This window comes from Stylophora pistillata, chromosome 10 (genome assembly GCF_964205215.1).
Source record: "Stylophora pistillata chromosome 10, jaStyPist1.2, whole genome shotgun sequence".
In the NCBI taxonomy this organism is placed as follows: Eukaryota; Metazoa; Cnidaria; class Anthozoa; order Scleractinia; family Pocilloporidae; genus Stylophora; species Stylophora pistillata.
In genome coordinates, this window is record NC_142528.1 from 18,114,001 (window position 1) to 18,131,462 (window position 17,462).

General features: G+C 36.8%; 1 protein-coding gene across 7 annotated transcripts in view; it reads right to left on the bottom strand.

Moving 5' to 3' along the window:
- Positions 1–17,368, bottom strand: part of LOC111321929 (neuropeptide FF receptor 1) — a 24,103-nt gene extending 6,735 nt beyond the window's left edge. The window contains exons 1-4 of one of the 7 annotated variants that reach the window (XR_015992188.1): positions 16,459–17,368; positions 12,855–12,909; positions 9,544–9,663; positions 9,290–9,362 (exon numbers count right to left, since the gene is read on the bottom strand). Coding sequence is in view for 1 of the 7 variants with exons in the window: in XM_088734997.1 (XP_088591123.1) it covers positions 9,544–9,663; positions 12,855–12,909; positions 16,459–16,495 (212 nt within the window). In the remaining 6 variants the exon portion in view is untranslated. Of the gene's footprint in view, positions 1–441; positions 697–2,497; positions 2,521–3,847; positions 3,998–9,289; positions 9,363–9,543; positions 9,664–12,854; positions 13,060–16,458 lie in introns of those variants that run through there. The other 6 variants (XM_088734997.1, XM_088734995.1, XM_022924947.2 and 3 more) reach the window with 6 other exon arrangements.
- Positions 17,369–17,462: the final 94 nt, after the last annotated feature.

Consider the following 17,462-nt stretch of genomic DNA (forward strand, 5'->3'; position numbering starts at 1 on the left):
GTAGCCTAAATCTGGTGAATGGCTTTATGCTATGAAAACTTTAAGACGGATTGGGTGTAATTTCCCAAACAGTATGGCGAAATGGTGCGACTGGCCTTAGTTTCGTTAAGGATTCTTATCCTTTTAAATATTCCGTGAATTATGTTTGTAACATACTTTCGAGAAGCTCAACATTTCACCTTGCAAATAACTTCAAGACTTAAAATATCTCCTCAAGCCATAATCACCAACTAAAGAACCTTGGTTAAAACACCAGCTCAACTACACGGATCAGAGTCGGCCTTATACAAAAGTGAATTTACAGTTTTGCGGTTTCATAAATTCTAGAACATGCAGCTAATTTCATAAACATGTGGCAATCAGTATACAAAACCTTACTGGCATTTGTTATTGATATCAACTTTTTGACGTGTCTACTTTCCTCGGCAAAACTCTACTTACAGTATTCCAATGAAAAAGTAACTTGTCCTCTGTAGTATTGCACTACAACGTCTGTCAAACAAGTCTTTTAAAAGGACTTACGCTTGCAATACATTCACCGCTCTGTTTATCAGCCAGTAGAAAATACTTTTCACTGCTTCTGAGGATGTTTACTGGAAGATGAAGCTTTTAAAACGCCTTCAACCCAGCGGGGAAGTGATGAACCTTGCGTCAGGATTATGCATGACTGATGTCAATTAAGAAATAATATCATACAGTTTCGAACCTATTATTTGCCTTTTAAGGGATCAATCAGTTATTTTCTTCTAGAGACTGTAATAACATGTTTTCCGGGTCCGAAATCGGTAATATAGCCGCGGGGAATGCACTGGAAATTCTATGTTTTAAAAAACGTGTTAAATTATATATACAAAAGATCTGACAGACCAAGGAACAAACAAAAAGAGATTTTTGGAACTAATCTTGGTTGAAAGTAACCACTTTGTGAAAGTAAAACGCTTCTCGCATTGCACTATGTGAAAAACGTAATCGAGGCTGACAATATTCCTCAAGGGTCACTCCATATCTAAATACTTTTTGCATAACAGAAATATTTTGTTGTGTCTACAATTGGGTTATCCCTATTAAAAAGAGTATTTTGTCCTGTTTGATTTATCTTTTTTCTCCATGTAATTTTTGATACTGCAATTGACGTCATATTGATATTTCAATGTCCAGTCTAAAGAGAGGGACAAATGGGATACTTTTTCTTCTTTTATAAAACGTTAGAACCCCGTTGGCAGGATAAACGGAGTTCATCGGATTTGTTTTCTCTCAGTATTTGATTATTTTACAATGTTACCTTGTTTCCTTCATTATTCCAAAGTTATCTGTAGATCAAGAATTTTCATCAACTTTAAATTGCGGCGTCTAAGGGCAACAAAGGGGTCTATGATGAATCCTTTGTAAACTTAGAACTTACATCCCAAGTGACTGGAACTGAGCTATTTATATCGCCCTCCTTGAAGAATGTTGGAGATAAAGCAGACATGCACTTACTCCGACGTGAATTTTCTCTCTAAACAGCATTACAGACTTCTGATAAAGGTCCCGATGGTTGCCTTTTTGGTGAAAGATAAACATTTTTAAAACAAAACGAAATAGCCTCATATCCTTCCGCATCTTCGGAGTAATTTTTCAAATCACTCGCTTCTGAAAGGTTCTAGACGCCATCCTGTCTACGGGATATCTAATAACTTAGTCAATTACAGTGGCCTATTTGCCTTACACCACTGGCTTTTACAACGGCAAAACTTGGAAAAAATTTTTTTTTCAGATCCTCCTTAAAGTCAGCGTGGATTAGAAGAATCTTGCACTACACGAATCCAACCGCAAACCATGTGGCAGTATGCAAGTTCCATTTTTCAGTCCTTCATTTTGATAATGAACTGTCAACATCGTCGATTAAATGATATGTTTTCCTGTCCACCTTTTTACCCATATTTGATACATTTTCAATTTACGTCCAAATCTAGGAAATTTAGATGAGATTTCTCAGTTTAAGTTGGGTGGTTACTACGTACGAGCCATATATTGCATTTCAACCGCTTGACCGTTGGCAAATATTTGTATTTCAATCGAGCAGGAATAGTCCTAGATTCCATTCGTTAACAACAAAAAAATTATAATAATCACAGTAATTTCATTAGATACTGAAAAGTATGACAAACGCCGCAATAAAAGAGACACTGCAGTTTATCCCACACAGAAAAAAAAATTTGAATTTGAATTTGGTAATTAAATAGGTCAGGCTACCTCGATCCCACAATGGCTGGTACGTTTGCAAAATAAACGCTTTTTTTTATGCTGCACTTCTCTCCAATTCATGGTTTTATGGCATAAACCTTTTTCGTTATTCAGATTAATGCACATTCGATGAACCCTTGAAAACATTTAACCCTTCGTATTCTTCGAAAAGTCAGAGTGGCATTTGTTTCTAACTTCTCTGAGGAAAAACTGCGATAAAACGAAACAGAAAAATTATTCATAACAATAAAAACTAAAAATTCCTAAAAACCTGTTTTCTTAGTGCATTGGTCACGGTTTTGTCTTGCCATCATTGTAGATTTTCAGAGAAAGAAAAGAAAAAAACTTTTCCAGTTTCAGTTTCCCTTGGATTGGCAGCGGGGGACAGCTCGGATGTTTAATTATTATCACGATTTCCATTTTCCGGCATGTCCTGCCATACGAGAGCAGGTGACTAATTACTCAGCTTGAAAAAAGATTTTAGATGTTCAATAATAAATGTAAAAATGCACTGGAAATTGGAATGCCCTGGGAACATCAGTTAGGCTCTTTATAGACGTGTCTTGACTCGTTGACGTTAATCATCACTACAAAGCATGTCAAAGTTATTCATTCGGTAGGCGTCGCCCGCGTTTAGAAAATTTTCTACGCAGTTTCCATCGAAAATGAGATCAATATCAAAACTGAGGAGATTTCGCATATTGTTTCTGAAAATGCCTAAATTGATACCTATGAATAGGGTTACTTCATCGCATTTATAAAAAAATGATAAATTAAAAAAAAATTTTATCATTCGACAATGTTCAATTGCTATCACCTTATCGATCTAATATTTTCTGAGACGCTTTCTAGAAGTAAACAAAATGTATTTTTAACAGGATCAAATATTCTCGTCATTATGCAAATCTTCAGCACATTCATAGTCAGTGAGGGATTACTGTCATGTAATTTTTCCAGGGTGGTATTTTTTCGAGTTATTTGTTGACTTTCTATTTTAAGAGCGAATTGACTATGGTTATATAGCAAACTTAAATGGTTTCAACCAAGATCTTTATTAATAATGAAGATGTTGAGGGCCCGCGGCTATATATTGTACTTAAGTGGCTCTAAGCGGGTGAAAACTTCGGCTCGTTAAATTTCGGTATTGTCCCCAAGTGACAAAACTGTAAGTGAAATAAAATGACTGATCTACCGAATATCACTACACATTTAGTGGTTCTTAACCAGAGGAAACTATTAAAACTAATCTACTCAACAGTCGGGTTGTTTTTACCTTTGCGGTTTGGATACATGCATTTCGCGTTTCATTTGTTATGAAATATGCGAAACCTGCTGGAAAAACCGTTTTCGTGGCATGTACTGGGAGCAAGATAAACATGAATAAAGATAAGTTACATTGGAGAGTGTTTACGAAGAAATTACAGCTTGTTTAGTTATCGAGATATTGTCTCATATCATTCATTTCTCGTTCGGCTGATCAATTTCACTCGATCGCTTTCCTCCTGATAATGTCTTTTACTTTTTGGCGCCAAGACTGATTCATCTACAAGTACCGCGAAATTTAGAAATCGCGATCATTTTTAACTCTAGACGACAACGAACTATCATTTTAGTGACTCACCCAAGTCTATAAGCCGCTGCCTTCTTTTTTCTGCGATTCAATGAAGTAACCTTCCATAGTTGTTCAGTGATGCTCTGTTCTGTTTGACTGCACCAGGTAAGTGTGTTCACAATGATTAAAATGGATTCTCTTGTCTATTATATGTCTTTAAGTGTCAAGAGCATGAATATTTAACAAATTTTTGTTTTTGATTTTCAATTATTTGTCATCCAGTCTTCTGATGACAAATACTGTATTTCAACGAGTTCAGATCTTTCTTATCTTAGTATTTGGAATCTTCCAAGCAAAGTTGCTGATATTCAGTTCAGTTATGGGTTGAGAAGCCTGTTATGAGTAACAACCAGCCCAGAAATATAATGGATGTCGTTTTTTGTCACTTATCAGCAACTTTTCAATAAAATTTGGTTTTCTACCTGTATTTTATTAAAAGCGTTTTATCTGTGGAGATTAAGTATGCGGGCTTAACTCTCTTTTCTCTTCTTTAATCTAAACCTTCCGTTTCTGAAACACAAGGATGTTTTTTTTAATTTACAAAGGCCTAAAAACTATTAGCCACAGTATTTTATGGTTACTGGCAGCAACACATAATATGCGCAAATTGAACTCGTGGTAATTTTTCCGGTAATGTTAGATAATGAGATGAAAGCTAGTTTTCCTTTGAAGGAAAACAAATAGTTAAGTCGCTTTGGACCCGATTGGTGTATCAAAGGTGAACTTCATGAATCATATTGGTAGTATCCCTAGGAATCAAAACGAACACAAGCTCTGTTCTAAAACCACTCACCCTCTGCTGGAAAACGATTTGTTACTTAGTGTATTTCCCTAGTAGGGTTTCAATGACACACATCACTGGAAAATTAACATCTGATTTTATGGAACAAAATGATCCGCAAACACTGGCTGGAAATCATTTTGAAAGCTTTTGTGTTAGCAGGTTCTTAAAGCGATCAATCTGTTTTGTGTTTGTCTTCCTTATTTACTCTATTGGCCTTATTTCTTCCATGGAAAAAAACCGAAAGTCGGTAATTACACCAAAGTAAACAGTCCTGTAATGAGGTTGACAAAGTTCTTCTTTTATGTACTCGGGGAAAAGAATCATAGACAGTTTCCATGTGATCTCGTGAAGACACCGTAAGGAGGCCGGATGTAATTTAAACTTTTCGTCAAAAATTGTAATAAAATACATTTTTTTGACGCGCCCGTGATAGAAAATTCGTATATTTGCCACTAAAGTATTTAAAGTTAAATTGGTTTGAGTGGTTAGATCGGATTACTTTTGAGAGAAGAGGTTTACGTTGAAAATAGATCAAAATAAATGTCAACACTTTATTTAAGCTGGTCGCGACATTACTCTGCGGGCTGCACTCCGCGTGCCAGATCTAGAATTACTTTCATTTGTGGCGTTAACAAACATTAAAGAGTAAATCTTATTCGATATTAACACATCCAATCAACAAAAACATCGACAACGTAGGATAACTTTGAAACACGTTTTTGCTTCAGAAGGAGGTTTAAAAGGAAGTGGGCATTCAGTTTGTGCCACAACTTTTCGACAACGCTTTGAAATCACGCGGCGACCCAGGTTGAGATTGCAAAGAAATTTGCGAGACTCTCAGCAGCATGGACTGCGCGGTTTTTTGTTTGCGGTAGCTAATTTCAATCACAGATTTCCATATTGACAAAACTCAATTAAAAATCGAGGAACTAGTATTTAGAAGAGACTACAGAGGTAAATAATATCTATTAAGCGACGATCAAATGTTATTCCCGGAAAAGTTGACCTCACATGATTTTTCTTTCAGGTCATAAACCAAAGAGCAAAAAAAAGTAAGGAAACAAAGATTTTTGACAATAGCGAATCTTGACCTTTAAATTGTGGCTATGAAAAACCCACATAGTTCGTGTTTGGCGCTAGTGCGATCTATTGATTTATTTAGCTTCGAATTCAATTTGAGGCGTACCTTCATTTAGGTTGCACATGCGCGTTAGCGAGGACGAATGTTTTTAGCTTTACAAATGAGTAACCTTTGGACTGCCCGTGCGTATACACACGGAGTGCACTTTAATAACTGCTGGGTAAACACACATGTATTAAAAGAAAGTAATATTTACCTTACCTTGCGCTTTATTTGTTGGTTTAGAACCCCGTTTAAGTGCTGCTAATGCAAGCTCAAACAAGATTCAAAAGAGTCTGCTCTTAAATTCATCTTCGCCATATTAGAAATTCATTTCAGTTGTAAAGTGGTCACAAAATGCGTTTTTCGTTTTCTCATCTGTGTTATTCACTTTAGGTAAAGCTGGTTGAAATTGTTAATTGTCATTTGTATCAGCAGACTATTGGCTAAAATGGCATCAACATTTAAGGAATGAATCCAATTTTTTTCCGAGTTACTAACTTTTTGACTGATAATCACTTGGAGATAATGACCTTACCGTGAATAAAATATCCCATCTTCTTCAAACCTTAAAATCATTGCTTAACGGAAAGAGGCAAAACTACAAGTTCTTCAAATGATTAAAAACAAATGCCCGCTTTAGAAAAACAATACCGACGTATTCTCTACTGACTAGACAAATCAACATCAGTATTTTTAAATAAACATTTACTGAAATTAAGATATCCATTGATTGATTATCAAGGATAATAATTCTTCAACTGGAGTAGCGTTTAGCAAGGGGGCCTTCGAATGGATCGTTCTTTCTTCTGTGTTTTTGGATTAGGAAATCTGCCTTGCCTGTATCTTGACAGCGACGCGTAAACACATGTATGCTGCAAATGTTTACGTGCAACTTGAAAACGACTGGTATAATGCAAGCCATAGAAATTAGCCCAGTAGCTTGCAAAAGCACCGTTTACAATTTATATGAAGACGTAAAAGATCTGTCACCGGTTTGGGACAGACGATAATCCTCGCGAGGATTCGAACCGCAGTCAAGTATAAATCATAGTCCCCTTTAGGTGTTGTATCAACTGAGCTACCCGACAGAACTCGCTGGCGCGTTAGGCTCATCAAAGGTTCATTATGTGACAAACTTCCTTCATACTCGGGATAAGTAATGTCAAAAGCGCTTGAGTGAAAGCAGCTGTTAAGAAAGATGCTGAATTTTGAGCTTCGTCATCGAAGACAGAGATATGTTTTTAAAGTAATTGTCATGAGCGCGTGTTAAAGGAGTCACAAAATACATAGAAAACCAACCCTGCTGTCTAAGTGTTGAACTAAAGAAAAAAAAACAAAAATGTACAGAAAGATTCCTCTATCCAGCTTTTGAGCCAATAAGACACCATTTACCTGCCAAAATTTGCGATAGTCCTGCATCTGCATTCGGAACAGCCGAATCATTTGAGATAAACAAACAAAAATTAAATTCATTGCGTAAGCAATGCTAGTTTCAGGATGAACAAACAAGCTCGAATTTGTGCATAATTGGGCTACTAATTTCAGGCACTCACTGAATACCAACATTTTATAAATACACTATTTACAAACTCATCAGCCTCGAATTTTTGTCGACTCGACGAAATTTTTGTAAAAGAATGTATCTGAATGTTTACCTGCAAGGCTAGAGGACCAACGTCACATCAAGCCTCTAAGAGTATTTTCACTCGGATGGTGTTCCCGTCTGTACAGATGAACGACCCCTACCCCCTTCTGTCAGATTTGTTTTTTACAAGGTTAGGTGGACAGTTTCTCCGGTGCTGTCTCATTGAATTAAATTTTGGAAATTATGATATGTACATCTCATTGACGTGTTATGAAAAACGACAGCTGAATGCCTCTAAATTATGCTTGCGATTTTATTTAAGATTTTAGAGGCTCCTAAATGTAACTTGAACATCTCGAAATATTTTTAAAATAATCTTTACAGCCGAGCAAAAAAAAGTCAAATGTTCATTGAGGTACGTCGTATATTTTTTCTAAAAGTCACTGAAGTAATAGACGAATTGTCAAAAACACCTGTCAAAACATAGTTCTTTTATAAAGTCGCCAATAATTAATTGACTGGAAGAAATTACAAAACTCAGAGCGTTATCTGGTTACCTTCTATTCATCGAAGAATTTTCTCGGTACAATTTTTTTAACAGTCCTAGTCTTTTCAAATGTACCAGTGATTATAGCAAGAGGTGATGCAACTTCTAATAGAGCTTTTTTGTCCAAAACGGTGACAAGATTTTTTATTCTTTCGTTCTTATGAAAATAAGTCCCTTTTGCTTCGAGTCATCTTTTACCAGACTCCTTATTTATTCTGAGTATTAAAGAATGCTATGTTGATTAATAGCGTCATGCACCTAACACTTGACCTCGGAGAAACAAAATACTTACCCGCACTTCATATAAATTCAGTGCTACGCCCATCGAGCTCTCGAGACAATCTGATAAAGCATGCTGGGGAAATTTTCTACCGAGTGTTATGCATAACCCCGCATTCATTTGCTTTGTCTTATTCCGATTTATGATTGGTCTAAGAACTTCGCTGCTCTCGACCAATCAAATTCAAGACATGATCTTCTCAATTACAACCCAATCACAACCCTTTAACTCCGCTTGACATGCTTGAGGCCTTTTATAAGTATATATATTGTTTCAACTCTCAATGACTTCTTCTGATAGCTATTAATGTTCTGATTAGACATTATGGTTACTTCGACTTTTATTTGACTACTTCAGTAGCTGTGCGTCTTTCATTCCCCCAAAATGCTGCTTCTCAGATGCAAAGATGCAGTTTGTCACCAAAATTCTTTTAAAAGCCTCGCAAAACTGCCTCTTTATCTCGTTATCATCCTATGTTAAAAGTATTTTCGTAAATATTTTGTCAAGATTGACCTAATATGATTCGAAACAAATACTAACTACAGACAAGAGCAGCAAAAAAAGCAGAGAGACAGCTTAAAATCCATTATCCTGTGGTAATCTTCAACTGGACAGGAAATGTCACCTGAAGCTCGAAGCGCGCTCTTAACATCAAAGTCGCAATCATAAGTGGCGGCATCTTTGACAACACTTTGTCTACTTTTTGTGAAAGGAAATCGAGAGCGGAAATTTTTTTTGAGTAAAACATGATATCCGTAAAAATTAAATTGAAGTTGAACCATAGGTTACCCAATCTTTTCACAGAATCTGCTAATGAAAGTACAGGTCATGCTAGCGAACTGCTTTCATCGAATTTTCGTTTGAAACAGTTTTCCCGAAAGAAAGTATTTTTGTCGTTGTTGCTTTGAGAAGCAACAGACTTTCGAAGAAGATTTGTAACAGATGATGATAGTTTTGATCAAGCATTATATATCTGATTTGAAGACTCCTCAGCTCCAATATCACTAATGTATTTCATTGCAAGGGTTCAATTCAAACGGAAGACTTCGACAAACCTATGAACTCAACTTTAACATTAACTGGTTATTATCAGTTGTTGATGAAAGTGGCGATGTCTTGAAAACTTACTTACTTCTCTTAACTCTCCCAGTGGGTATCAAGGCCTGGTCGAATCCTGAGGATTGAGGTGATCCAGATGCTAAGCGCTTTGTTATAATTGACAGTTTAACTCTTACCATTCGTGGTCGCGGACAGTCATCTCTTACAACAATTATTTCATTCACGGATAAAACAAAATAAATTCGGGCTCAATTCCTAGCTTATGCTCAAGCGAGAGCACTGTGAGGGCAAAGTAATTTTGCAAAATGATAATAAGAAATTCCTCACCTGTATTCTCCAACAGTTGAATCGTGTTCAACTTTACAAAAGGTACTGAGTTGTTGAGCTTCCCTCCAAAAGTAAATCTTATTTCCATGCAACCAAATATTTAAATACTCCGACGCTTCCCTGATAAAGGAAACATCAATCCATTGTCCATTTAGAGTGTATGATCAGTGTAAACCAAGTTTGATTTAAAGGCTATTGATCATATCTGCCTTGGGCGATATTGGCGGACAAACTGCCACTCTTAGTGAACAGCTACAAGCTTTATCAGCAGGTGTTTTACCCTTGTGAAGAATCGCCTTGATATTATTGATCTCATCCAGCCCCTAGTGACTTATTTTATCACGAAATGAATAGCATAAAGTCGCTTATAGTTACGTCCATATTTTTTTGGTCATTGATCGAATTATAACTTTATGACTCATGATATCGATCTGAACGCTGAGCTTAAATTAAGCTGCGGCAAAGTCACCACAAGAAAATCGTTCAAAGCGTTACGGCGAACTTCCCCTTATCCGCATCCCAGTGGTTCCGTCGGTCATCAACTCAACTAACGACTCGATGTTACGTTTAATGCGCCTTGAGAATTGATTACCTCCCCTGCTTTTGCTTGCAGTATTTTGGCGGCCATTTATGACAATCTCTTAATTACAAGCTGTAGATTGTCAGGGGAGCGGTCTGTTCACGAAGCAACACTGAGGTGGAATAAAGATGCATAATAGTACTGCTTATCACTGATAAAATCCTTTGAAGAACGACATTATGCAGTCCATTAAATTCATTTGAATGAGAGAACACTGATTGCGTTTTAATTTAGCAAAATGTGTAGACACTATGACACCTACCAGCTGTGATTTATTTCTTTAGTAAAAAGAAATCACTGTTGTAAGCTATGATCAAGACACGCGCGTGTTTGGATTAAACCCCAACACGAAATTGATAAAAGAATGAAGGCCTCAAGGGATATGCAGTGTACTAATTGAACTGGCTGATGGCAAACTTGGCTGATTCATCAGCCATATTTGCATCTGTTTGGGAATCAGCGTAAAAGGTGATATGAAATCAATTATATCGATTCAGGTCTGAGTACTCGATTCCGCCACTTTCCAGATTCTGTGACAGTCTAAGAACGACTTCAAGTTAATGTATTGCTTATTGGCCTTAAAGGGGTCATAAGTCCTTAATCCATCAAATGTCCTAACCCTAATGCTCTAAATACTTGATTCCGAATATGATTTTCCTCAGAAATGAGAAGTACAATCTGACCTATCAGTTGAAAGTTCTAGAACCCATAGAAGAAGTACATTTGATAAAGTGAAACAGCTCTAGCAACCCATTATTATCACAGTTGCATTGCAGAACTGATACAATAGGAGTGCGCTATATTAACACTGCATTTCGTGCCTTTCCCTTGGAAAAAAACTCGTTCTTGCTTGTCGAGAAATATCGATAGAGTGAGAAATGCAACCGACGGTTTGCAGTGATGTAGTTCCAAACAACAAATGTGTTTAAGGCATTTAGGAAAAAAACTTTGATTGTAAATGTTACTTTCATGTAGCTGTTCAAGATATAAAACTTATCATTTCAAGCTGTAGTATAAACACACTGTTTTTATTGCTTAAATCAGTTCTTATTTAAGAAGTACTTCATGAACTTTAATCTGAAACCTAGTAATTTTACACCTCGCCTGTGTTGAATACACTGATCTGTCGTGAAGATTTCCGGTATGACTCACATCGTTCCTCGAATAAACCAGAGATTTCGGAATAAATCCGAAGAAGTTTTCACTGAGAAACTAACGGTTGTTCCATCAACTCGAGTCCGTTTATTTTAAAGATGTCGCATTAATGAAGCTGATTTTTTCGTTTTCAACGTTGACGCATAATGGTAAAAGGACAACAAAGGGTGTTATCGGTGTTCGGGATCTCAAGGGAATGAAAATAAAAGAAATTAAAAATGTCGAGAAGTAATTTTAATCAAGGGTTTAAGAAAATTTTCCTTTTATAGTGAGTGAGTTGCATAAAGTGAACTGAGAGATGGGATTGTGGGAAAAATGAGAAAGAAAAAAAGTTTGATTTGGTTGACTACATGCTTCCCAAAACTGAAATAGAACCCCACATAAATTTTGTTGTAATTGGAAGATGAAATCAATAAATCGATGGAGAAAACAATATTCTCGTAGGATACTACAATTGTGAAAAGTAATCTAGGCGCATAAATTGTAGATTTACTGTTATCGTTAAAAGAAAACAGTAAATATACTCCTGCTTCGGAGTTCCGCCCGATTGCATATTCAAAGCTTTTTAATGGGTACTTGGTTTGTTTTAGTTTCTGGTATCATCGAAATAACAAAAATATCCTTAGATCACGGATCTGGGATCCTATTTCACCAACACATCCCCTGCTTTAAATCAAAATGTAACTCGTAGCATCAGTATGCTTTCGGTTGAACAAAGAAGCCGAAAGTATTAGAGATCATTTTCAGTTAACTTATTAAAAATAATATGAAAAGTGCTTTGCTAGATTTGTCAATCCCAGTCTGTTACTCACTTTCCAGGCGATGTTTCCTCTGGCGGCTAATGCCGAAACCTCTCAGGTAGGATAAGTAAAGAGGGTAAGTTCTAAAGGAACTGCGGTAGTGTTTGTGTTGTGCTCCAGTTACATCTCTCTCCAGTGAAATAAGTTACATATGGCAAGTAATATATTGGTACATTTCCTCCAATCAAAACACTTGTATCTCGATTGAAAACCTTCAACCCAAACAATGGTTGGTAACAACATGAACTGCTAAGTACTCTTTCGAAATAGCTATTACTGAGCAAGGAAAACAAGAGTTTAATTATTGAAATATTAGAGGAAAGAGCTTTGCTCTTCTTTAACACTGATCAGCCCATTTCTAATATAGAAATGCGACAAAGCTATCGAGAAAAGTAAAATTATTCGATTCGTTTTCAGTCAACTGACGAAAAACAAGAGGTTTTTGGCTCAGACAAAGATTATTACTACGACGAAGAAAATCTTATCTTCTTAAAGAAATCTTGTTGTGGGTCTAAAGAAATTAACGTGGGTATTCAAATTCGATGAAGGATGGGGAATTATCATGATATAAAAATATATTTTTCAGTCCATGGGATGATTTTCCTTCACCCTGCTTTTCTTTAGGAAGGCCTATACTCGGTTTAATCTCGCGGATTTTAGCAGTGGGGACAGTGATAAAAGTAAAATATTTGTACTTGGACGGTACCATCGAACGGCTCAACCATGCATTAAGAAACATTTTCGACTCAAACGTATAAGGTAGTCTTTAAACTTACCTTGATGTTTTGACAAGTGATCGCAATCGGCGGCATTTTTCGGTATGCAAAGTTTCTTGAGTAAAATGAGAAAACAGCAATGAAAAGTAGGGTAGGCGACTTAAGAAAAATGATGTAAAAAAAATTCTTGGGAACAATTAAATGCGAGAGTGATGGCGTCCGGCTAGGTGTGCAACAGAGGACAAACGAAAATTTTCCCTTTCACAGACGACAATCTACGAGGCCATTAATAAATAACACCTTACGTTAATACAAAATACACAATAATACCAGCAGCGGTTAGCAACACCTGCTTTTTAATTGACTTATATTACAGATTGAACGGTGCTGAAGACAGAGATAAGATGGTGCAAATAGGAGATAGATCTCTTCGACAAGTTGTGGGCGACAGAAATTTCGCACCACATGTCTGTGGGTCAAATTTTAATCAAAGCAGCCCTGTACACTCACGACATCATAATCATTTCTTGAGCTTATGGTCTGATTCAAAAGGGTCGTCAGTTTATATGGAACGTGTGCGCACCACTTTCCACAGCAGTGATTATTTGTTTTGAGTAAGACTAACAGATTTCTCTGATATAGAGTATCATTTGAGTTGTGGACCGTGAACGTTGTAGAGGTTGTTGGAACCTGAACTAGTACTGTATCGTTATGGACCCAGGATGATAGGACCCCAACAGCGATGAAAAATTGTGGTGGCCAGAACTCTACACAGCAACCATGTTGAAATTACTGGTCGTCCTTGCAATATGATTAACAACCATGTTGAAATTACTGGTCATCCTTGCGATATGATTGGCTCCGAAATGTGCGATCCATTGACGTATTGCACATAGTTTTTGCTTTAAATCAGATCTTTTTCTTAGCCAACACTAAAAACATAGCAACCAATCAGATTTCAAGGCTTCTTCCAATTGCGAAAAAAAAAAGGAAAGACAAAGAAACCACTGTGTGGCAAATTTGTAGCTTTTGCCTTTCAATTTTTTTTAATTTTTTTCATAAAAAATTGAAGAATTACTTTTGTCACCGATTTAATAACGAAAATAAGATATTTGTGCTGTCTAAAATTCTGTGTTTGAGCAATTGCAGTTTGCGATTTCAAAATGGATGTGATTAAGTGTATTTATATATCTTATGTCCTTCCCTCATCTTTAGCAGGTACTACCAACAAACACTCTTCTGGACTGATCTTGGTTTTAGAAGGGATGCATACATGCACCACCTTAAGGAAACGATAGATATATCCGTGCGACATGATATCCGTAAGTTCTAGGAGAAATTCCAGTCTAAAACCTAGCCTCACGGTGGCTACATTCCCTAAACTTCAAGCTAATGGATTGCCAACCGTCCTTCGGCTGTGCATGCTCTTGCGTTGAAAGAATCCTATATAGCTGTGGAAGCTTTTTCAGGAAAGGAACGTACGTACTTCAAAACAAGAACATTATTTGTGAAGCACAATTTTTCCTTTCATCCAACACAACCGCCTCCCGGTTAACTCAATGGATAGAGCGCTGGACTGTTGTGCGGGAGGTCGAGGGTTCGAGCCCCGGCCGGACCAACACTCAAGGTCTTAAAATAATTGGGAAGAATTTGCTACCTTTCTATAACATCAAGAAATGGTTAGATATTCTAGTCTTCTCGGATGGGACAAATAAATGGACGTCCCGTCTCCTGCAGGGTTGGGGTAGGAGACGTTAATTTCCCACACACGAGATTACTGTGTGATGGATGTCCTCCCCTGGGGTGGGATGGGTGGGAGGGTGGACTTGCAAGAATGGTTCCTATGTTCCTTTCAAGTCCTTCCCCACTGCAAAACTTAATGCAGTGAAAATTGACTAAATTAAATTACACGTTGGAGTTGCAGTAAGCATGCAAACCCCACAAAACTGAAACGATAATCAACCTTCTGAGCAGCTTAACTCAGTAAGAGTCGTGAAGATTTGTTAGGCAGCTAATATGAGACTTCGGAAAGATATAGATATAAAAAACAAGGCGTCCATTAAATACAGTGCTGATAAAAATTTTTTTAGTTCTTTTACTCTGCTACTTAGTTCCCTATACTGACATGAATGGGGAGAGTGTTTTGACAGGTTAAGATTTACAAACCGACACCATTATATGAAGGGTAAGACTGAATGATTCCAAAATTCATAAAAGCTTAGGCATAATACAGTACAGGGAAAGCTTCCTCTTAGAAAAAAATGAAAGTGTATCCAACCTTAACAAAGTGACTGACCTTGAAGAAAGTGAATGTTTTTTTGGCTCAATGCTCTCTTTGAGAAACAGAGATTGAAAAGACTGAGGTGTAGATTATCGGCTTAACGAAGATTTGACAACGAGGAAGGATACTCTTACATCAAGGGGAAAAAAGTGTTCACAAACTGCTCTAGTAGTGAAAGAACAACGCAGTTGCACTGATTAATAATTTTTTTTATCGGTAAAACCATCTCCTTTAGTTGAATTAGGACTTGTTAGTTTAGTTTTGTACATAAAAACCGAGATTTATTTGTTGCTCTCTCAATTATTCCCCTATTCGTAACCAGCTAATAGTAAAATCAATACATTGCAATTATATTCTCAAACTTTTACCTCATCAAATGAGTCAATGCTTGCAGATATAAAAACGCGTCCCTTCGCAAATTTAGCTCATTCACCTCGCCGACAGGAAAAGAAAACGGTCCAGAAAGTTTCCTATAACTCCCTTTTTGATCAGCCTTTATGTTGGATCAAAGGGGGAGGCGTTCGCTAAACTTAACTAACAGAGGTCGAGATATCTTTGCATTTGACAGATGAGTCCTCTATGTAAGCCCATGAAAAACGGCTATGGAAGACACTAACTTCAGTTTACACCGCTTGGATTTTATTAAACAGCTATTTGTCTGTGGTGTATAATGAAGCGCTAATTAACACAACGGACACGGCTTTCGTGGTGCTTCCGCAGTAAGACTCGTATCAAATCAACGAACTCACCTGAGTCACTAAAAACTGAAAGTACAAGATAAGGCATATTCTGAGAAATTGAAGAGAGCCGACTGAATTATCGTTCCTCAAAGATCTAGTTTCAGTTGGCATGAATTACAGACTTTATTTAGCTTTTCCTCTTCAAGGTTATTTTTTCCATCCGTTCTCCTCTTTCCTCGTTAGCTTTGTGTGAAAATTACAAATGATACAAGAAGACATTTTAGGGCTGTTAACCATCCTTCCTCTGAAGTTAATGGTTTTTAAAGCGGATAACGGACTACATGTATCACAATGACAGGTTTCGCCGAAAACGCGAAGCCAAGAAGGCTATTTTGTGAAATGTGCTAATGAAGTTTATACTGCTTTTCGATTTTCTCAGTTTTCTGCACGAAATCAAGAGAACGAGAGAAATAACTATCCATCCAGGCGAGAGAGACTTAAGGTTTCGTTCGTTTCTGTCTGCCATAATATTTTGGTTAATGCAGTAAATGTTATTTAAAATTCGTTGAGTCCGGAATAAAAATTCGTCTTCTCACTAAATTTATTGTGGCGGAAATTATAGTTCTTTTATAGTACATAACAGCTGAAGAATTCGCAAAATGTTAATAGAACAGATGAATGAATTAGAGGTGTTTAAACTTACTCAGTTTCTGCTCTGGTTCAAAATTCCTGCCCCACATAAAAATTCCCAACCGGTTTTTTGGATTTTCCCTATAATGTTCAGCAGCGTCCGTTTTTAGAGTTTGTAGAATTTCCTGTTTTTCTCGAGGCTATGACAACTGGTAACAAACGTAGAGCAAGCGTTTTTTAAAGTTGGTCTGAGTGAGCAACACAGCCACAACACAAGTTTATTAAAGTGTATTCACTCCGCGGGAAACGTTATTACCAATATGTTCGGCAGATGTTTTTTTTAAAGGTGTACCACCCACTGAGCTAAAGTCTGAAACGACTACCGCCAAAGTTACCGCGTTAAATTTTAGAACCTTATCGACTCGAACTTCGAGTTAAACAAATACTCTAGTTTTGGATTTTTATCCTATTTATTTAAATATATATCCACTTACTTGCAGATAGTTGTCAATGTGCCGCTAAACTGTTTCACTGTTTTTATCTGTTGTTTTTCATTGTTATTTTTTTTTATAGAATTGGTACCTCGCATGTTCGCAAATAGATTTTGTTATCCTGTAGGGCTGTTTTAGAGTTCGCGACAAGCTCCGCAGTCATTTGCTAGGGAAGTACGCTACGCTTTTCCGTCAATGCCTTCCCACAGCTAATAGTAAAAAATTGAAAACTCACTCAAGTACATGTGCACTACCGTGTGCAGCATGCTAGTACCAGCGTGTGCATCAACTCACTTTACAATGAACTCAACTGAGCTGTAGTGAAGCACTTGTACGAAATTTATCAACTATTTTTTCACTGTATTCTCAAGCAGAATGAAAAGAAGCAGTTTATATGAGGAGTGAGTATGTCACAAGTCAAGTGAGTAAAGCAAACAAACAAACGAAGAAAGCATAAGCCCTATCAGCTGTCAGAAAGTAAATGAAATTTGTTTTAGTTCCTTAATATATAAATTAACAAGTTTTTTTCCGTACGTCTACATCATTGACTGTTTTTGTATTTTTTTCCTCTCAGCGTCATTCATGT